The sequence below is a fragment of the Sinocyclocheilus anshuiensis genome, unplaced genomic scaffold, assembly GCF_001515605.1.
Source record: "Sinocyclocheilus anshuiensis isolate Anshui unplaced genomic scaffold, SAMN03320099.WGS_v1.1 scaffold919, whole genome shotgun sequence".
Classification (NCBI taxonomy): domain Eukaryota; kingdom Metazoa; phylum Chordata; class Actinopteri; order Cypriniformes; family Cyprinidae; genus Sinocyclocheilus; species Sinocyclocheilus anshuiensis.
The window spans coordinates 116,274-139,613 of record NW_015547671.1 but is presented as its reverse complement, the minus strand read 5'-3'; the positions used below and the strand labels follow the sequence as shown (position 1 = coordinate 139,613).

At 37.6% G+C, this 23,340-nt stretch overlaps 2 protein-coding genes and 1 pseudogene across 3 annotated transcripts in view; 1 reads left to right on the top strand and 2 right to left on the bottom strand.

The window, feature by feature from the left end:
- Positions 1–3,685: 3,685 nt before the first annotated feature.
- Positions 3,686–5,763, bottom strand: LOC107702753 (GTPase IMAP family member 4-like; annotated as a pseudogene).
- Positions 5,764–8,271: 2,508 nt separating this feature from the next.
- Positions 8,272–12,831, bottom strand: myadma (myeloid associated differentiation marker a). 2 transcript variants are annotated; one of them, XM_016505183.1, is made up of 2 exons: positions 12,821–12,831; positions 8,272–9,491 (listed from the first exon to the last, which is right to left on the bottom strand). In XM_016505183.1, exon 2 carries the CDS (start codon positions 9,434–9,436, stop codon positions 8,552–8,554), a length of 885 nt encoding a protein of 294 aa, XP_016360669.1. In that variant the 5' UTR covers positions 9,437–9,491; positions 12,821–12,831; the 3' UTR covers positions 8,272–8,551. The 2 variants fall into 2 exon arrangements, with proteins under 2 accessions (XP_016360669.1, XP_016360671.1); XM_016505185.1 differs by lacking the exon at positions 12,821–12,831 and adding an exon at positions 12,377–12,397.
- Positions 12,832–13,095: 264 nt separating this feature from the next.
- Positions 13,096–23,340, top strand: part of LOC107702752 (rho guanine nucleotide exchange factor 11-like) — a 48,047-nt gene continuing 37,802 nt past the window's right edge. The window contains 10 exon segments of the mRNA XM_016505165.1: positions 13,096–13,181; positions 18,024–18,115; positions 18,199–18,303; positions 18,788–18,837; positions 18,936–18,993; positions 19,998–20,188; positions 21,162–21,233; positions 21,317–21,424; positions 22,173–22,221; positions 22,320–22,357. Coding sequence (XP_016360651.1) covers positions 13,096–13,181; positions 18,024–18,115; positions 18,199–18,303; positions 18,788–18,837; positions 18,936–18,993; positions 19,998–20,188; positions 21,162–21,233; positions 21,317–21,424; positions 22,173–22,221; positions 22,320–22,357 — 849 coding nt within the window.

Below are 23,340 nucleotides of genomic sequence, written 5' to 3'. Positions count from 1 at the left end.
GTTTATCTTAAAATTAAAAAAATATAATCAATAATTATGAATTACAAAATTATAATAGCCTATTTGAAACATTTTTGTTAGCTTATGCTAACTGACTGGCTAACTAGCTACCTGATGCTAATTTTAGGTAATTTTTTAAATATAAAGTCCAAATATTTGTATTCAACCAACTAGTTAGAATACATTTGATGGAAAAGCAGAGGATCTGATGTTCAGAACAGAATAACTGCAGTAATTAAGCCATTGCCCCCTGGAGGCGTTTTACCCCACAGACTATGTTTGAAAAAAAAAAGTGTCATTCTGAAAATATAATTGTTTTTCTTAAATAACACGTACTCCACATCTACAGGTTCTCATAACTGTGAGATTCTATGCTAGCGCTATACCGTGACTGACGAAAATAACTGTCATTTTTACCCATTTGGTCAAATATTGTGCTGCAAAGAGCAATAGTAGTTTTAACTTGTCTATAACTTGGCAAATGACCACGGAATAAGCGAGATAATCAACGGCTAGCCGTGCTTTGCGTCGTGCATTTAAAATCCTTAAATGGATGGCTAGCCGTTGACTATCCCTTACATAGACCACTATCAGAACTTTAAAATCTATTCAGTAGCGAACCGGTAACCATGCCTCCAAATATTTTTATTCAACCAAATAGTTAGAATACATTTGATGAAAAAAAGGATTTGATGTTCAGGACAGTAGCCATGCCCCCTGGAGGCGTTTTACCCCACAGACTATGTTTGAAAAAAAAAAGTGTCATTCTGAAAATATAATTGTTTTTCTTAAATAACACGTACTCCACATCTACAGGTTCTCATAACTGTGAGATTCTACAAAACAACAAGCTTTACACTTTTTTTTTCTTACTGCTGAATATTAGATAATTTACTGTGAAATCTGTTTTCTCTCAGATAGGCTACGTCACCAGTGTAAGCTTCATGCTGAATACTTCTATCTACATCACTTTTGTCAACGCAGTCCATATTTATAATAAAAAAATTGGGAGGGGTTCCCCCACTCTACCCTAAAATAATGACTGTATGCTCATATAATAGAGAGAATTAAAAACAAATCCTATGCATTAAACATACATCGCAACAACAAATAGATTTAGATAATTTAATTTTATCTTAATCTTAGATTACTAAAATGGTCTGCTCCTTATCGGTAGCCTACAACTGTTCTCCTTTTAAGCGTTTGGGTTGATATTTTCACTGCACCTTATAAATAATAAATAACAGTCTTTAATATTATATTTGCAACCAATAAAACCAACACTTTATATTAAAAATAGTATAATGTAGCAGCATTTAACCTACACACTGTAAAAAAACTCCAACTTTCGAAAAGTTCTACTAACCAATGTAAAAAAGTAGCCTGAACAGTTTAATAGAAGTCAGTTGAATTTTTTGAGAGAACTAAACAAAAATACTCTAAACATGTCGTTAGCAACAGTTGTTTTGTTTACCTTACTTAGATACTCAAGTTTTGTTCAAAACATATCCAAATGTTCTCCCAACTTTTCAAATTGAGTCATCTGAACTAACGATTTTACAATGAACAATATTGCACAAGTTCCCAGCATGCATTGCAGCTTGATAACATTTCATGTTCATTATTATTAAAATATTATTATTGTTTAAAATTTTACTGGCTTAATTTATGCTGCTGTTACTGTTGTCACTGTCAGTTAGCTGTCATGTGGATCAGAGTTAATATTTTTACTGATTTAACATTTGTTGATCCTCACCATGGTTGAGAAGAGTGTGCTGAGGTACTGTATATGTGCATCTCATTGCAACTTGTTTAATACATTTGTCTATCTGCGTACATGTTTGCCTTTAGTTTCAAGAGGCAAATACTACCCATATTGTCTAGAAAATAAACATACGTCTAAAAGAAAGAGGATTGTTAAAAAAGATTAGCAATGCTAATCTTTAGTTGCTCAGACAGACCTTTTAAGACTCAGTAGACTGACTTCTATTCATTAGATGAACTAAAGGATTAGTTCACTTTCAAATGAAAATTTCCTGATAATTTACTCACCCCCATGTCACCCAAGATGTTTACGTCTTTCTTTCTTCAGTCGAAAATAAATTATGGTTTTTGATGAAAACATTCCAAGATTATACTCCTTATAGTGGACTTCAACTGCTACCAAACGGTTGAAGGTCAAAATTACAGTTTCAGTGCAGCTTCAAAGGGCTCTACACTGATACCAGACGAGGAATAAGGGTCTTATCTAGTGAAACGATCTGTCATTTTCTAAAAAAAAAAAAAAAAAATGTATATACTTTTTAACCACAAATGCTCGTCGATGTGCGTCCACAAATTCACGCATTACATAATCACGTTGGAAAGGTCACGCACGGTTAGCTCTGGTTTCGTCTGTGTACTCCAGTTCAAAAAGGTAGGGTAGGGCGAAAAACTCATTTTCTCCTCCAACTACATCGTTATTTTACCTTTTTTTGTAAAGGGCATTTTACTTTCTTTGCACTTTCGCTTTTTAAACACTGGGTCGGTACTTCCGCTACATCACGCGTGACCTTTCCAACGTGTCTATGTAATGTGTGAAGTCGAGCTAGTGCAAGATGAGCATATGTGGTTAAAAAAGTATATAATCTTTTTTTGAAAATGATCAATCATTTCACTAGATAAGACACTTAATTCCTCGGCTGGGATCATGTAGAGCCCTTTGAAGCTGCATTGAAACTGCAATTCGGACCTTCAGCCCATTGGCCACCATTGAAGTCCATTATATGAAGAAAAGTCCTGGAATGTTTTCCTCAAAAACCTTAATTTCTTTGCGACTGAAGAAAGAAAGACATGAACATCTTGGATGACATAGGGGTGAGGAAATTATCAGGAAATTTTTATTCTGGAAGTGAACTAATCATTTAATTTTGAATCATTGTGATGTTTTCATCAGCTATTTGGACTGTCATTCTGACAGAATCCATTCACTGCAGAGAATCCATTACATCCAGCAAGTGATGTAATGCTAAACTTCTCCAAATCTGTTCTGATGAAAAAAAAAAACTCATCTAGATTTTGGATGACCTTAGGGTGAGTAAATTCTCAGCAAATTTTCATTTCAGATGTAATGAGGTCATGAGGTGTATGTTTAAAGAGTATTTTACAATGGCGAGGTTCTGCCAATCACAATCAAGGAACTATCTGTTTTATAAACAAAGATAGGACATTGAAGTGAATGACCACTCAGAATCAAGTATTCCAGAGAGGTATGCATTAATACACACTAAAGTTCAGGCATACCAGCCTTATTGCTTCAGACAAAGGTATGGTCTCCAGTTTCCTCTTGAGTAGCTTTGGGTTTGTCTGACATTTAGAAGAAATATCGCTGTCTTGAATAATTTCTCTAGAGAGTTACAGAAAGAAACAGGAAGAGAGACAGAAAGAGGAAGGCAATGACATGGGGGTGAGTAAATTATCAGGAAATTTTCATTTGAAAGTGAACTAATCCTTTAAGTTGTCCTTTGCTAGTTGAGTTAACTTGAGTTAACTCCCCGTGCATAATTTAAACAACACTCATGTCATCTTTGAGTTAAATAGGCTAATCACACATAGATCACAAAAAACAAAAACTAGCCTGTTCCCTGATCAGTACATTCGTTCGTCTCCTTTTTTAAAAGTTTGTGTTGATGTTTCTTTGCCTTTTTCACCGCACCTTCGGCATTCTCATAGTTCCGATCACTCCGGCTAAAGCCGCGACTTCAACAACGACACCCATAGCTGCAGCGATACCTGAACCAGCCACTCCAACGGCGACGATCCCCGCTGTTCCTGCCGCAATCCCCGCAGCTCCGGCTTTCACCACTCCGGGAACATTGGCGGCTTTCAGTAAAGTGACGACGGAGGCCACAGCGACACTGATGCCCAGAAACGCACCGGTTAGTGTTCCCGTGGTCACTCCCACAAGCTTAACCAGAAGTTTTTTGTGCACGATCTTTTTTGCTGCTTCTTGTTTCTCTGCTGGCGACTTATTGAGCTAGTTTATGTTCTTCATCTCCTCCTCCACGATCTGAAGCAGCTCATTGGTGTAGCAGCTGTTCTGATTGTCCTTCAGCTTCTGCTCGATGGTCTCCAGCAGGTTTTTCACCTGGACTCTGTTGCTCCTGTATCCCATTTGCCGTTTTTTCCAGTATTTGCTGTCGATGACGTGACAGTGGCCTCCACATTTATCAACAAGCTCCTGTAGCTTTGGACTCATCTTGACAAATTCCTCGATGGTTTGACCTTCTAGCTGTTCTCCGTGAGTTAATAAAACCACTGAATGATCGAAGGTATCTTCTCCACAATACTCAACGATTTTATCCACGACTTCCATTTCTTGTCCCATGTATCTCTCGACCTTCAGGACGATGGTGAACATGTCTGGACCTGGACAGCTTTCGATCACAGATCTAATGATCTCAAATTTGATGCTCTCCTCATCCAGACTGGTGTCGAAGAGTCCAGGTGGGTCAATAACGCTGATCTTTTTGCCGTGGACCTTCCGGTCTCCGCTGACACATTCAGCCGTCACTGATTCAGGCGAAGCTTTGCTCTTGAAGACTTGTTGTTTGAGAATCGTATTCCCGACGCTGCTCTTACCGTCTCCGGATTTCCCAAGAAGTACAATCCTTTTCTCAGGCTGAGAGTCAGAAGCTATTTGAAAAAAATATGCTGCTGCTAATAAAGGAATTTACTGTTTTAATGAGGTCTGCAGATCTATATTCATTCTTGAAAATGTAGCCATAATATGGAAGTCCATTTTTGCCACTTGAGAAAAAGCATGCTTTTGATTATGAGATAAAACATTAAATTGAGATAAAAAGTTTAAATTATGACATATGTCATAATGTTGACATAAATATATGCCATAAAAGTATTGACATACTAAGTCATGATTATTTAAATTATGTGATATCAAAATGATGAAAATGTCATACTTGACATAGTAGGTCAAAATGATAGATAAAAAGTTGAAATTGAAGTTGAATAATATAAAAAGTAAAAATATGACATAAGTCATATTCTTATCATCAATTTTAACATCGTGAGATGTTCAAACTATGATACAATAAGTAATGATGACAGAGGAATTACGAGAAAAAAAGTTTAAAATATGACAAATATGACAAAAGGCCATAATTATGTAAAAATATGCATGACATGGAGTCATAATTATGAAAAATTCAGACATGAAAATCCAAAATGATGCCAAAAAAGCATCAGATTATGGCATAAAAAGTCAAATTTAAGTCAAAATGACATGACACTCATAAACTATTTGGGAATATGCTATTGCTAATAAATTGCCGTTTTCATAATAAACTGTGAGGTCTACAGACTTAAGTCTTCTATGCATTACAGTAATCTTTTGGTGTAAGGCATCAGATTGAAGCTATTGTATTCTGCAGAACATAAAGAAATGTTATTTCGAAGAACAATGAGGGTCAAACAACATTGATTTTAATTGTATGTAAACATTTATGTTCAACAGCAGAATTAAAGTCATATATTTTTGAAACAATCACAATTCAATCAAAATTTAGGTTTAATAAATGATAACCATTTTCATTTTGGGGTGAACTGCCCCTTTAAGATTGGTAGCATCAGAACTTCTAAAGGTTAAAAACTCTAGTAGCTTTTCATCTTAAATATGGCAACACTTGGAATCGTTCCAAGTCAAAATTATCATCTCGAATCATGAGGAAAGGTATTTCATTAATGGTATCATTTCTTACCTCCCATGTCCCGTGTACAACTGAGGTGCAGTAATGCATCAAAATTACGTTGTATTCATGATGTTTTTATCTCAAATCTCATCCAGTCATGGTTCCTGGTTCTCTATCTGATCATTTAATAAAAAAGCTACTGTAATATAAAGGCCTTTTGATGTGTATCAGTGAACAGCTTGAAGAGTTTCACTGCTCGAAACACCCTTAAATGAGTCACAGACACTACAGATGAGTTACAGGAATTACCAGAGCGACCATACGCTTTCACACGCCTCCTACTTCACGTCACAATCTCATCTTCACAGCAAATTCCTTCAGAATCAGAGCTACACAAGTCTTCCTGAGATAAACAGCTGATAAACCAAGTCAAACTCTATTATTAGCAGAATAGAAAACGCTGAAGTATAAATGATTCACATTACCTTTACCGTGTTCTAGCATTGAAGTTCAAGGCCTGAAGTCCTTAAAACAGGTATATTGTCATGTCAGTACGGCAACATTTGCTATTGTTAGGCTACTTCAGAATCTCACGTTATCATATTTAGAAAGATAATTCCCATGACCCATCTTGATGTTTCTTACGTCACACATTCATCACGGTTTTCTCTGGAGATCCTGTAAACTAACAAGGCTGCAGGGTGGAGCGAATGTTGCTGCTCTTTATGAATAACACACCCAACTGACGTCTCTACATTTAGCCTAGCTTTCTTACGGATGATCACAAGAAAATATGCAATTAAATTTAAAAATACACACAGGTACAAACCTAGTTTTCAAAAGAGGGAACCGTCATAACCTTCAAAAGAATATTAGTCATCTTTTTCACAACCAAAGCTTCTAATTGAATTTAATCAAGTGAAATCATCAAATTATTCTGAAAATGTAAATGCACAATATCTTGATAAGTAATGACGTTTGATGTAAAGACATGATGAATTCAGATAAACAAGTAGCATTTTTTCAGTGAAAAAAAATCACACCTAGGCCATTTTCTGTAAAGCTTAAAGGTGTTTAAAGAAAAAGCATATCTTTTCTAAAACACATTCAAAATGATGTGACTTTGCTTGATAATTTATGGTCTGAATGAACACCTCTCTATAAGTCAATGAATAAAAGTTGATGATCTCTTTATAGTAAACATAAATTAAATTTCTTTATTATAAATACTCTATCAATTAAACCCTTTACTGATATTTCATTATGGAAGCTTGTGGACAGTCATATTCATGTACTTTACTAGAAGATCATAAGCTGCAAGATAATATGAAAATAGGAAAATAAATAGCTTTTGAATTTTCTGATAAATGATGCCTTAGCTTCTTGAAACACATACTTTCACAAATATATCAATGAAAACCAATAAACAAAGTGTAAATTAGAATACAAACTTGTTTACATATCACAGTGAAACTTTATTTGTTCTTGAAACATTTGACAGAATTATAGAAAATGATATAAAAATGGTTTGCTCTGGAATTGGTCACTTTTATTATAACACAGACCTGGCTGAAATGCTACTGTGATGAAACGTGTCAATGATAACACTTTATGGAAGGCAGAAGGGGTCAAAAGTATTTAAAAGGAATGCGTGAAATTTGATTGTGTCATCATGCACTGTTTGTCCGCATTAACGCTACAACATGCACAACAGCCAATGAAATTGCTGTATTTGAGATTATATTTGCATATATCCCACGATGATATACAAACATCAGACATCATGTTTTTTCATGAACATGATGTTTTTACACTGGTATGCAAACATCAGACATTATAACATGGCCAGAATGTGTGTGTCTACACATGCAAAAGAAACACATTCAAAATTACCATGTAAATGCGGACAAACAGTTGCACGTTCAAATTCCACAGAAAAATTCCACGCGTTCCGTTTAAATACTTTTGGCGCCTTCCACCTTCCATAATGCTTGCATGTGACAAGCATACACTTCAAGTCACATAAAACAGCAGAAAAATGTACAGTAGTTCAACACAGCGACGTGGACGCGATAAGGCAAGCAGCGGCACAATTAGAAAATGCACTAATCACATTAAAAATACAATCAATGGTACGTTCAAGTCCTCCTGGGGAGTTCGTATTTATGAGCTGGGAATCGTAATTATGATGTCAGGTGCATTCAAATCACTTGGCAAGATGGTGATGTACCTTTTCTATGAAAAACAACTCTACTTCTACAAAATGATGAATAAAGAATGTGCATTACTTGTGTTTTTGCTTATTCAATTCCCAAGTGCTGTAAGCTAAATTGTTACATATTATATCATAAATGAACAATACTATTGTATTTTGTTCATGCAACTTGACTAGTTTTAGTGTACAAATAAAAAATAAATGAATTTATTTCAACAAATTTATCATCAAAACAGATATTGCATCTGTTGCGTCCGCCATGTCGGAAACGCAAGGCTTAAAAAAATCCTGCTTAAAAAATATTGTTAACCAAATCTTACACTAAACTTAAATAGAAAAAAAAACAACTTAAACTTATTTAATTTCAGCTAGCTGCCAAGGCAATATTTCTAATGTAATGTTTATATATCAACGAGACTAAAATAATACTGTTTCCCACTCTTTGTGGTTGCGTTCATGTGTGTTAAACTCATAAATACAATCTTTCTGACTTGAACGCACCATTATTCACTGAACATTTTCCTCCTCCTCCTCCTCCTCCTCCAGAAACTTGGAATAAAAGCTCAAACTCATTGAAGCACAGTCTGCAAAAAATCTTTAGCTTTCAAAGATTTCCTCAGTGTCAGCGAAAAGACAACCATTTGCTCTCTCACGCCGTGACAAACACCAATCGGGCAGAATACACCAGATCCGCCAGGTAGATCAGGAAGTTGAGAGCGGTGAGAACAGCCACGGCCACCAGTTTATCCCACCAACACAAACCATGACTGTATTGGCAGATGGGTGGTCGGCTTGAGCTCCCCGAATGACGGCTGTCGAACTTGAAGATTGGCCAAATGATGGTGGCGGTGAGGTACATGGCGACCGCCAGCAGGGCGTAGGCGGAAAGGAAGCGTGCGAACGGGAACGGCAGGAACCCGGTGCATTCACCGACGCACATGACCACGATGGCCGCCGAAATCACGAAGCAGATGCAGTAGACGGCCATGCACCACTTCAGAGCTGAGTGACCGTCGTAAGAGACGGGGTCGCTGACAAACGCGAATATGACGCTGGCCACGAAGGTCTCGCAAACCTTAAGCAGGCCTGGAACCGTAGCCATGTACCCGGCGACTTCGCCCGGTTGCGCTCGCGTCAGACTCACTTCGACGAAATACGCCACGGTGGCCAGGCAGGAGAAGACCGAGGAGGCGATCCGGTGGTCTCGCGCCTCGTCGCGCCTCGTTTCGCCCTTCAGGAAGTAGAGCGGGAAGATGATGGACGCCGACAGGCAAAGAAGCGAAGCGTAGCAGGCGAAAGTAATAGGGAAGTTGTTCCAGGACACAGGGGCGCGAGACTGGAGACCCATGAGCTCCACCACCAAAACCAGCAGGGTCCCGGCGAAGCTGAAAGCCCAGCAGAAGATGCTCCAATCGTACATGCCGCCGCTGACCGCCCCTCCGTGGGCCGCCACGCTAAACGCCACACAAGTGAACACTAGAGCGGCCAAACGCACCCACGTGAGGCGGGAGGACTTCAAGACCACCAGAGGCATGATTGGAGAAGCTTTTGGACGTCAAAGGTGTGCAATGTGTGTCCTTCTGGTGACTCTGCAAAGGACAAAAAGAGAGGCAGATGGACCATCTGTATCAACAAAGCATGCCATTGGCTGAGAGATTTGACATGCTCCAATCAATGATCGTGTTACAAAGACCACATGCAATTGAGAAAAACCCAACATTTGGGTTAAAAATTTAATGTAAAAATTTAACCCAACGGTTAGGTTAGTCCATATTTGACCCAAAGTTGGGTTGAAACAACCCAGCATTTTTTAGAGTTTCGCCTGTTACGGAGGTTTGACACTTTTAGTGTGGTCTGTTTCCTGCACTGCACTGGCTTTACTAAAGTGTGCATTGTATTGCATTCATGCATGGGTTGCGTAACCGTTAAGTACTGATCCAAAAAAAAAAGATAGATATGCACTCATTCCCAGAGTGGTTTTAAAGAGAAATTTGGCATGATTTACTCACCGCTGTGTTGTATCAAACATGTAGGAATTTCACATGTTTCTACATTCTGCTGAATTCAAGATATTTTGAAGAATGTTAACAGTTGCTGGTAGGCCATGGACTTCCATGGTATTTTTTTGGAAGTCATGGCGACCAGCAACTGTTTGGTTACCAACATTATTCAAATTGTCTTGAAACAACTTGAGTAAAGGTGAGTAAATTATGACATTTTGGGTGAACTATCCCTTTAATGTAGCTCAGGGAAACAACCCAAGAAACACGTGTCTCATACTACTTAACACACTTTTAATTTAATGCACATGATCACTTTTTAAGCAACAGTTTATTCGTTAATGGCAAATTTAAATTTTATGACGCTATGAGAATACATTTTGCGCGCAAAGAAAACAAAAATAACGTCAACAAAGCATGCCATTAGCTGAGAAATCTGACAAGCTTCAATCACTGATCGTGTTACAAAGACCACATGCTCGAGAGAAGCACTTCAGCCCTGTTTGTGTGAACATGTGGCCCATTTAGGAGGTTCGACGCTTTTAGGAGGAACTGTGTGGCCTGTTTCCTGCACTGCATTGACTAAAGTGTGCATTGTATTGCATTCATGCCTTGGTTGCGTAACCGTTAAGTACTGATCCCCAAAAAAATGTTATAGATATGCACTCAATCCCCAGACTGGTTTTAAAGAGGCAGGTCACCCAAAAACAAAAATTTGGCATCATTTTCTCACCCCGTGTTGTACCAAACATGTAGGAATTTCTTTCTTCAAAAGAAGATATTTTGAAAAATGTTGGTAACCAAATAATTGCTGGTAGGCCATTGGCTTCCACAGTAGTCATGGCTACCAGCAACTCTTTGTTTACCAACATTATTCAAATTGTCTTGAAACAACTTGAAGGTGAGTAAATGATGACACAATTTTTGGTGAACTATCCCTTTAAATGTAGCTCAGGGAAGCAACACAAGAAATGTGTCTAACACACTTTTTCTCTGATTTAATGTTCATGATCGCTTTTTAAGCAGCAGTTTATACATTAATGAAAACTCTATCAATACTGTTTCTAACTCCTCCAACTTTCTTCTGTGGAACACATTAGGAATTAAGTGTTGTTCACATCAAAGATGACAACTTTAACTATAGATTTTTAATAATCATTTCGATTCAATGAGAACAGCACATTCCACACCATAATGTCCAGCCTGCTCTCTTACATACAATGACAACAAATGGAACATGGCTGTAAAGCACCAACATTTCATCCCACATGAAAAAAAATACTATAGTAATTTGCAGTAAATACTATAGTGTTTTTGAACCATACTATAGTAAAGTACTTGAATTAATTTGTCGTGGTAATTCTGTAGTTGATGTGGTAATATAACAACTATAGTAATATAAACAAATGTATTTACCTAAAGTTTTCTACACAACTATAGGGTATATTATACTACAATACACTACAGTTTACTGTAGTAAAAACTAAAGTATACTACAGTTTATCAGTTCACTATAGTTAATACTACAGTATGCTGTAGCATTCAGAAGTGTTGTAAATACTATAATATATACAGTATAATACACTTTACTATAGTATGGTTCAAAAACACTATAGTATTTACTATAAATTACTATGTGGGATTGTAAGTTAATTGTGTGCTTTTCCCCTCTACCATAACTCTCAAATCTGATTCACAATACAGCAAACAGCAATTTAAATTTAGGGTTAGGGTTTATTCTGCCTAAGATCTCCTTTTTAAAGCAGAGTAAACATGGGGTTGGGTTTGGAATGACGACAGTTCTTTTTTTCTCGTTTTTTTCATTTTTGGGTGTACTGTTTCTTTAAGATCTAAGCTATAGACCAATTATCGGTTTGTAAACATTCAGGATGCGCGCGCATCATGGTTGCAGAAAACCCGGGAGAGATAGCCTTATGTCCATTTAAACGTCTGCGTTTAGCTTCAAATGGCGTCTTTGATGACAGTATTCTATAAAAATTATTTGCATTCCGATCTTGACATCAAAAGGCACAAAAATATATTTTTCTTTTATTCCATGGATTTTACCCATTTATCTCCACTTGTTCCCAGTGTTTTTCTGCAACCACTATGCGCGCGCAGCTTCAAGTGACGTAACTGTGACGTCTACTCTGAATTGGTCTATAGAGTTAGAATATAGAGTTCGGGAATTCACACATGATGTCCCAATTTAAGCTACTTTTTGACTAGCATGTAACCCTATGAGGTAACACCACGTATCTAACAAACCCATATCAGCAGAAGTGACTCAACTACGGGTCACTTCCTCCACATTAGCTACTACCTATTTTTGACACAAGCGGAGCCAGCAAACAAAAACATCATCTCTAATAGAGTTTTTTTTTTTTTAAGCCGTTGGGGCAGACTTAAACTATATATTACGCCTCTGTTATTTTATTTAATTACATACCCTATATACTGGGCTAAACTTGTACCTCAGCATGTCCTTCCTCCATCTTTCTAGCGGCTAACGGATGTGGTGGAGGGTGTGGTTGTCGTGTTTTATGGGTCGGATGAGGTTGAGATTAACGCAATGGTGAACGTGGGGTTCGGAGAAACCAAACGTTTCGAACTCTGAACTCAACGCATTTAACAGAATTCTAGAACTTTTGAATGCGCTTAATAAGCGTTTAGAAGATGCCAGATGTTTCAAAACGCACGCAATGCGCGCACAACATATAAATCTAGCGCAGTATTTTCACAAAAGCGTATTTATGTAAATGAGGCGCATTCCTCAGTCAGAAGCGTCCTAGCTGTCTACAACAACAAAAAAATACAAACATAAGACCAATGCAAACACAAAAAAAATACAAACATAAGACCAATGCAAACACAGACTAACCCAAAAGAAAATAGGAAAACAAATGATACAGACATACCTTGTACAGACGTAGTTGTTGGACTGTCGAAGCCCTTATTAGGGCTCCCTGCGATCGAAGCCCTCACACTCATACAGCGTCTCCACACTGTGCAAGAGCAACAGGAGGACATTATAGCCAAATACCCATCTGTGTTCTCAGGCTTAGGAAAATTAAAGGAGCCATATAAAATCGAGTTGGAGCCAGCGGCTGTCCCATATGCTTTATCTTCTCCACGCCGGGTGCCCCTGCCGATGAGAGAAAAGGTGAGAGTGGAGTTAAAACGCATGGAAGAGATGGGAGTGATTTCTAAAGTGACTCAGCCCACCCCATGGTGTGCGGGCATGGTGGTGGTGCCCAAGGCCCAAGGGAAGATTCGGCTGTGTGTGGATTTGACACACCTAAATAAGTGGGTGCCGAGAGAACGTCACATCCTCCCAGCTGTTGATCAGACACTCGCAATGCTTGCTGGGGCTAAAGTATTTACAAAGCTGGACACTACTTCTGGCTTTTGGCAAATTCCGTTGTCGGAGGAAAGCTCACTCTTGGCGACATTCATCACCCCATACGGAAGGTATGCGTTCAATCGTCTACCATTCGGTATCTCCTCGGCCCCAGAGCATTTTCAGCGTCGTATGTCGCAGATGTTGGAAGACTGCGAAGGAGTTTTTGATTCATAATTATGAAGACAAACAATTTTTTTCAGCGGATTAACTTGCACAGATTAATTGTTTACATCAAGACTAGCAATGTGCTCTAGTAAAGTAAATAAAGTCCATTTTGATTTCATGCGTGTTGTATAAAGGGAACCTTCTGTGTAATGTTGATGCTGTCCGGGGGCTAAAAGGGGAACACTGGGGTATGACGTGAGTTCCTGAGTAAAGTTCTGAACGTGAGCATTACGTGGGTTTCTGGCTCGTTATTAAAGATAGCTAACGCAACACACAGGACAGACATTAGCTGAGTGACAGAAAGATAGAGATGGTGGATAAAAAACAAGAGGAAAACGTCTGCGGAACAATAAGGCAAGAAGTAGGACCCGTGTAAATATCGGATCAGCTTTCCAGCACTGGAGAGAACTCAAGGAGCAGAAGGCCTGCGATCGGACGCCGAGGTTGCTTTGTTTCTTCTCGATAGGTGAGTAACACCGTGTCTACAACAGCTAAAGTCTGCCTACACTGGACGCGATCAAACGACCGTTGAAAACCATTTGAAATTTGTGTCAGCACGTCATAAATAGAACCCGGCAGCAGTTTTCTGTCGGGGATTTGTTGCGCCGCACCGCTCACGTCCGTAGACACGGTGTAACACTGGTTTTGCTTTGTTTCACAGAACTAATCGTTGCCTGGGTTGCGTATATATGTGTGGGGCGGAGCTATCAAAATAGGGGCGAGACCCTTTTGGGGTAGGGGCGTGTTTGTTTTGATGATTTCAAATATCAACATTGGCTACCACAAATCGCTTACCCTGCCTTTAAATGTGATTTTTTTTTTTCGTGCAGTACCGAAATCCAACCGATAGAGGACGAGCGCGAGTCTGTTTACATTGGGATAACAGTACGCTTAAAGACCTCCAGATCACACACTTTGGGACGCAATATCAACTTTAAACATCCATGCATCGAGAGACGCGAGGGTTGAAGCGTCCACGGATCAAATGCATCTCGCTGGCCACCAAACGCGCGCGTGCAAATCGCCAAAATCCGGACAATAGTGTTTTTAAATCGACCCTAACGTGTGAAGATGATTCAGTCCTCGGGAATCTTTGCTCTGGACTCCAGAGATAATGCAGAAATGCGGCGTATTGATCCCGCATGAGAGTAACGTTAGTTGTTATGACACGACCAAATACTGAAGTATGTGTTTTCACTGGGTTTATGTGGATATTTGGAGTTTGTTTATTAAATGGGACGATGCTGGTGAGGAGGACCACTGCGTTTCCCCCAAAAGAGTGGAGAGAGGAAATATAACTAACCCCACACTGCTGACATGATCTCAGACTGATACAATCACTTCACAAATACACAGACAGAGCTCGGAGAGTTTGCAGCCATGAGTCTTCGGCTCTCCACACTGGACAGCTGAGACTGTTTTCTTAAAGCGATACACAGTGACATTTTAATCGTTGTTTTATTTCTGCTATATGAGACGGAAACCTAGCGATCACTCACGGTTTCAATAACACCATGCATTATTGGTAGTATTATTTACTCATTCGTAATCTTAGCTAGTATTAGTAACGTTACTTTATACAATCGGTCCTCGAATCTGATTGGTTGAGCGGCGTAGCACGGCTTTTTATTATAATTGTATTTTTTATTATTAAAGTCAAAATACTTTTTATAACAAGTACAATATCAAGAACACTAGAGGTGCAAAATATTTCAAGAATAATACAAGGAAGAAAGTAAAATAAATAAACATACTAAAAAAATAAATAACTTATTATTTATACGAGGTTAAACATTGAGAGCAATTTTTGACTTTTGAATGTTTTTTTTTTATGTCCAATCAAAGACAAAACAAGATAATTATAATCGACCAGAGAAATTGACAGTAGTGGGTTCTTAGTATAATACAAAGTATAATAAAAAGATTATCAGTATATTGAATACGGGAATTAGAGTTATAATAAAAGAAAATGATATCACACGTGTTAATATTATATATTATATAATATATGTTATTTTCTTTTAGCGAAGCTCCAAAATCAAATTTCCTGGAAAATTCTGAAAAGGGATAAAGCTGACCATTGTCATCTATTAATTGATCAACAAAATATACGATATTTAAATACCATCTCTCATAAAATAATGAGTTGGCAAATGTGTCAGCTTTTGAAATCTAATGACATAATTGTGAATGGATAGTAAACAACTTATAATCTGAGTAAATGTTAAAAAAAAACTAACACTAGCTTCTCTGATCTTTTTGTATTCTATCTATTTGTTTTTCTTTTTATTATTTTTAGCCAAAAATACATAGTATGGGTCAAAATGATCCATTTTTCTTTTATGCCAAAAATCATTAGGATATTAAGTAAAGATCATGTTCCATGAAGATATTTTGTACATTTCCTACCGTAAATATATCAAAACTTAATTTTTGATTAGTAATATGCATTGCTAAGAACTTCATTTGGACAACTTTAAAGATGATTTTCTCAATATTTAGATTTTTTTGCACCCTCAGATTCCAGATTTTCAAATAGTTGTATCTCAGCCAAATATTGTCCGATCCTAACAAACCATACATCAATGGAAAGCTTTTTATTCAGAAAAATTGACACTTAAGACTGGTTTTGTGGTGCAGGGTCACATATTGTCTTGAATAGCACTTCATCATTTATAACATGGGATTTTGACCAAATATATTAAATCTTGATTTTTGTAAAATGTTGCAACAAGATGTTATTTTGATTTTATTTATTTATTTTGTTAAAAATGACAGTTTTGGACATATAAGGTTAAAAAAAAAAACCTTTAACTACAAATGAGAATGTAAAGCAAATATCTTTAAAAGAAACTCTTGTGTGGAGCATGCCCCCGATCCACGCATTTGATTCTTTTTAAAAAAGCACCAGAGATTTGTCTAAACTAGTGTCTGCAATTCGTGACATTAGCCTATGACACAAATGCAGTTGTGCGGTGCATTCGTGCATCATTTATGCAGTGGATGCAGCATCACGTAAAAGCAGCTCTTTTCTGTTTCCAATAACGCTGTAGAAATGCTTTATCCGCCAAACAAGTAATTTAGAGTCCAATAAAAATGGGCTCTGCAGTGAATTTGAAGTATTGGGCTGATCACCGCTCCGTGCAGAATAACACACATGCCTAGCTATTGTATCACATGCAAGCGATTTTAAACACTCAGTAGGTCTTTACCTTTTATTGAGAACGCTAGTTTAAGTGTGACTGACTAAATAAATAAAAAGTTACCAGATTTATCGGTAGACCTGATATTGGAGTAGAAATGTGCGATTATCGCAGTTATTGAACCTCTACTCTATTTTCCAGATTTTACTGTAGTTTTTACTTTTTACCTGCACTTAGCTGATAGAAGCAAGTACAGAAACACAATGATTGTTTACATTGAATACACAAGCTAGTTTTCATGTGCTCGCAAGGGTAACATTAGGTTCAGATCAATGTCTCGTCGTGTCCTCTGTCTAACAATACAGGCTTTTCCATTCGTCCAGTGTGCCTTAGTTTCCTCGTTGCTATTTTTACGCTCTCGGTGCATCAGTTTCTGTTACAGCTGTGTGTTTGTGCTTGAGTCGCTGATCCATCAGAAGTCTGATCACTTCATATATTCGTGTCCACGTGTGTTTCTGTCTGTGTGTGTCTTGTTCTGTCTCAAGATCTTTATCTCTCTTTCCCGTCCACTGTGCGTCCACTTCCTGTTTGTGTCATGTGACTCCAGGTATGAGTCAAACCCAGCACAAGACATCTGTCAGTCATTAACCACAGGTTTCCGGTGCTAATCGTCGTGCGGTTGAGTAATGATGTTTATTAAACATGTTTTTGAGCTGTCAATCACACAAGCCTCTTCCACCGTGTGCTTGTTTGGGAGGAGTTACACGAGCTGTAAACTCACTCACTCGCACGTCTTTCACATTCTCAGTCAGTTTTACAGTCCCTCTCATGTTGAGTATTTGCTCTTTCTTTACTTTTCTCGCTCTTTTTCTCTCACTGTAATGCATTCCTTCTCTCTTTCATGCTTCCTTTTAGTCCTTTTGCTGCTTGGTGAGTTTTCTGGGTTTATTTTTGTGTTATAATTAGTGGCAGACCAGGCTAAAATCTATAGATAATGCATGCTTTTTTGTTTTGTTTTTGTTGTTGTTGCTTACTATTGTTTTTTTTTTTCAGTTATAGTAAATATTGTGTAACAATAGCTTAAGAAACGTGTAAAATATATTATTTTTGTAGCTGTTTGTCGCTAGATATCAGTATTTGAGTTGCTCATTGAAAACACAACCACTATTTTTTTAATGCGAGCACTGTTGTAAAAAATGTTACTTTTTGTTCAGTCTTCAATCTCGTTAAATTCACCAACTTTCAGTTTTATTTTGCATCATGCATCAATTATGTTGCATGCATCCTTCCCTACTTCTTATTCCCTTGCTTTTTTCTAGTTCTCTGTCATTTTCTCCAGCTTCCTGGTCCCCTAGTTATCCATTTCTTGTCGCATTGAGTTTGATATCTCATTGTTTTTGTCTGTCTTAGGTTGAGCAGTTTGACGTTAGGGGACTCGGAGCGCAGGCCTTCTCCTGGTCAGCAGAGGGAGATGCTATCTGATCTCCCCTCAGACAACGCAGGTAATGCACCTCAAGCTCATGTGCAAATGACAAGAAAGAAATGAAGTGGTTTTGTTGAAAATTCCTCTGTTTGTTTTTCATAGGGACGGGTTTAGTCCAAAGATGTGTGGTTGTGCAAAGAGACAATCTGGGGTTTGGTTTCACCGTCTGTAGCGAGAGAATCAAACTAGTGCAGAATGTTCGGCCAGGTAACAAATGCACCAAGTTTTTTCTGTTTTTGAAAGAAGTTAATGCTTTTATTCAGCAAGGATGCATTAAATTGCTCAGATTTTTCTTTAAGTAAATGCTGTTTCTATTCATCACAAAATAAAATGCATAACAGTTTCCACAAAAATATTGGGCAGCACAACTGTGTTCAACATTGATAATAATCAGAAATGTTTCTCGAGCAGCATATTAGAGTGCTTTCTGAAGATCATGTGACACTGAAGACTGAAGTAATGATGCTAAAAAAATTCAGCTTTGATCACAGCAAAAAAAAAAAACATTTTAAAGTATGTTAACATAGAAAACAGCTATTTTAAATTGTAATAATATTTCACTTTTTTACTATAGTTTTGATTAAATAAATGCAGCCTCGCTGAGCAAAAAAAAGCCGTGCTTTTGAACGGTAATGTACTTATAAACAGTAAAGGACTATCACAGTCAAACCTGCTTTCTCTGTCCTCACAGGTGGAGCGGTGGTCAAGGCTGGAGTTCAGGAAGGAGACCGGATCATTAAGGCATTCTCGATCACAACACGCTTTCCATTCTAAAACAAAAGTGATGCTAATTTAATTAATAACTAACCTCATATTTGTCATCTCTGTTTGCCTTTCAGGTCAATGGTCCATTGGTTTCGTCCATGTCTCATCAGGAAGTGGTGAAGATGATCAAATGTGAGTTTAGTAGTTGTACGTCTAGTAGGGATGGGCGATGTGAGCTTAAAAGTATAGCACGATCATTTCTGGTATTTATTGCGATAACGATATCAATGATGATAATTCAGAGAATCTCATGCATCCACTAAGAGGCAAACAAAATCCTGTTTCTTTAGAGAAAAGTATTATCATTCCTATTTTTACCCTGGTGTCGTGAGCATTACGGAGTACACACGTAATGTAATGACTGTTTAATTCAAACTGGATGCCGGAGGGCGCTCTTCTGCAGAAACTCCACATATGCATCGCAGAAGTAATTGCACTGATGACGTTCCAGGAAATCCCTAATATGGACAAAGGTATCCAGTTATCGCTGAATAAAATGCAGAGAGAGAAATTTTAACTGAGGAAACTTGATGACAATAAACATACGATTGCGACAATATATGGTTTATCTGTCTTATTCAAGCAATCTTGGGTATTTTTATAAGGGTGAAGTATATTTATAATGCAACGCTAATCAATTAGACTTTATCACTGTATACTATTTCTGCCTCATTCTGTAGTGTGAAACCACATCTGATCACAAAGTTATTTCAAACACTCAACTGATGTTATGAAGTTCATTTGGAGAAAAAGCATGTCGATAAATGGTAGCTTTGTTTGTAAACAGGCTCATACACATGCAAAACTGTGTTACTGTAGTACATTTATTCAAGGCTCAGACCGTTTTTTTTTGTCGCACTGTACAGCCCTGACCAAACCAGTTCCAGACTGTAGACTAGCTCTTCGTTTAGCGATAAATAAACTCCTCCTCAATTTCACGACCGCTCTGCACGGTCGCACACAGAAATATGTCAACAACTAGGTTTTATCGTTATTATCGCGGGAAGACTAATTCTTATTGTGGGGAGAATTTTTACCGGTATATCGCAAACGATAAGATATCGCCCATCCCTAACATCTAGTTTTTGTAGTTGTGGAGACTGTCAGTGCTGACGTGTGTCCTCTTCCTATGAAAGCTGGGACGTATGTGGCGTTGACTCTTCAGGGCCCGCCTCCTTCAGTCCCGTCCGTCCCGCTTCAGCCCCTCCCCACTGACCTCTTGCCCAATCACAAGACAGCACCTGGTGAAGCCCCGCCTCCTCCACCAACACCTCCCACAGGAAGCAGCACCCCGACTCAGAGAATCACGGGACCCAAACCATTACAGGTGTGCCACTTTTTTAAGCTTTTTAATGACTGTTATTTACAGCTGTAGGGCCCTCAATTGGCTAAAATAACAGTTCGGATTTACTTGAAGAAATTATGACAGAGATATATTACTATTATATAGTATAATGTGCTTCTCAAAGCAAAAATAATAATACATTATTTTTAAGGAGTATCACACAATTTTTTATTTAAATTTAATTTAAACTCTGTTTTGTAGCACTGTTTGCCAAAAAAATTAAAGGATTGTTCAAATTTCATTTGATTTTTATTCATTAAATCGCAGAATCCAGAAAATTGAAAACAGACAACACAGAATTTCAGAAATGAATAACACTTTTCAAAACGCACTCTTTCATGATTGCTGTTAAAATTTTAATATATGGTTTAGTTGTTAAAGTTTAAAAATAATACATTGAAAATAAATTCTTGTTAATTATTAAAATCGAATTTATTTAATCTCTTAATATGGAATCAAAAAAATGAAAACAATAAAATAAATAAATAAATAAAACTTTGTGGAGAAAAAAAGTAATATAGGGTACTCTTATTGTTAAAATGTTAATAAATGGTTAAGTTGTTAATGTTTTATAAATTCAATTGATTATTAAAGTTGAATTAACCCATTAAAATATAACTTTTATAATTAAGTTTTATGAATTTAATGAATCTTTTCTTTCATTCTTTTTGATTATTAAAAATTGTATGAATTAAAATGGAATAAAAAAATAAAACAAGCAACACAATAAAAAGAATATATATAACATATTTCATAGGGCACAACTACTGTTAAAATTTGTGGTTGAATTGTTAAAGTTTTATGAGTTCAATTGATTATTAAGATTTAATAAAGCCATTACAATGAAATCCAGAAACAAATCGAATGGAAAACATTGAATTTGGGCCGAAATACAGCAGATGCCCTGATTAGTAAACTCCTTCATCATTTTAATGTGGCTTTTCATCATTCGCAGGACCCCGAGGTGCAGAAACACGCCACAGAAATCCTGAGAAAGATGCTGGAGCAGGAGGAGGCAGAGCTGCAGGTATCAGATCAGTGCTCCTCTGAACATGAGTCGAGTCGCGTTTGAACCCATCATTAATGACGTGTGCTGCTCTCACTGTGCAGAACCTTCTGGAGGAACAGTCTCAAAACCCCTCGCCTTCATTACAGGAGCGAATAGAAAGTGCCAAACGAAGAGCCAGCCAAGTGCGAGTGAAGATCCAGCAGGATGTGGTGAGATTTGTGCTTAATATATTCTTTGCAGAAAACTTACTCATGCTCAGGCCATCCAAGACGTAGATGAGTAACATTGCATCACTTGCTCAGCAGCGAATGGGTGCCGTCAGATTGAGAGTCCAAACAGCTGATAAAAACATCACAATAATCCATCAGTTAACATCTTCTGAAAGCAAAAGCTGTGTTTGTAAGAAATAATTCCATCATGAGGATGTTTTAAATTCAAACAACTGCTTTTGGGCAAAATATGAGTCCATAATAACGCTTCCTCCAGTGAATTTGCACTTAAAGCGATAGTTCACCCAAAAATGAAAATGTGATGTTTATCTGCTTACCCCCAGGGCATCCAAGATGTAGGTGACTTTGTTTCTTCAGTAGAGCACATTTGATGATTTTTAAGTCCAACCGTTGCAGTCTTAGCCCTGGGGGTAAGCAGATAAACATCAAATTTTCATTTTTGGGTGAACTATTCCTTTAATAATTAGGATTATCCGGGGCTGAAAAGTAACTAAATTAAAGGACCAACAAGAAACTACTGTTTCATTATGTGGACAAGATTTAAAGGTAGAAGTAGTTGCATTTGTTTCCTTTCTGCGGCACTTTTTTGTTTATTATTCAGTGTGAAACACGTCAGGTTTCACGTGAACCTGAAACCAGCCTAATCAGGGCTTCTTAGTTGATTAGTCGATTAGTTGTTTTCTAAAACACACAGTTTTGCTCATTTTCAATCCCTGCTCTGTTTCAGGACGGCACTCGATCAGAAGCTGGCACTAACTATCTCACGGCTGGAGAAGGTCGGTATTCGTTAATAAAACCGTGTGTCGAAGATCAATCTAACATGATTCATCAGCATTAATGCCGTTATGTTGTTGTGATTTTCCTGTTTCCGGAGGTCGGTTATTGATGGACTCCAGCGAAGGGGTTGTCGAGGTGAGTTTCACTCGCTTTACAGCTTTTAGAAGCGACTCGATATGTGTGTCAATAGAAGTGAAAAGAGTAAAGGTCATTGCACACCGAGTCTGAAATTTTCACTTTCTTTTAAACAACCCTCTACATTGTGAGTAAATCACTCGCATATGTGACTAAATCTTTACTCTGGGTGACTAAATGATGTCTAATATTAGCCTCTGGTTAATAAATTCTCAGTTTTAATTCGCCAGTGTGTGAGTTGGAGGCTAAGTATAAGTTTAGCACAGATATATTTTCACTCGCCGAACACTTTCTGACTGAGCGCTTCAGAGTTTCACTCTCTGTCAACTGATCTGTGATATTTCTCAGTTCATCTGAATGGATGCGCAGCGCACCTGTATTTGACGCACCGTAAACTCTAGTGTGAAGTGCACGACTCGCCATCGCTTTGCTTTTTTCTCGCACGCAGAGCGAGAGAGTTTTATATACCATGCAGAATTGACGCGCTACATGTAAACGATATTCTTTGTTGTATTTTCCTGTCAAAATAACGTTCCTTTGAAATTCTTCAGCTTTTAAGAACAGAGTTCTCCGGTAGTGGGCGGAGCTAATGCGCAAACAACAATCTCTTTGGCTGGCGCTCACCTATTATAGCAAATCAGTTCAAGCGAACGCACACAACCTTATTAATATTCATGAATCCAGCAGCTCGTTAATCCTTAGTGTGTTTTACATTGTTCTTAGTAGAATTCGTAGTATTATTATTATCTTATCAGTATTATTGTTAGCTTTTCCCATCTTTTTTACAGAAAAACTGAATGACCAAAAAAAGCACCACCACCAGTCCTAAGTTCAGTTAAAACGACTAATATGCATTCATACATAGTTACCAATTCGTTTTAATTCTAATTACTAAAGTTTTATCAATAAATAATACTTCATTATCATAATATATTATAACGACTGACTGATGTTAAGTGTACCTTCATATACAGTATATATAA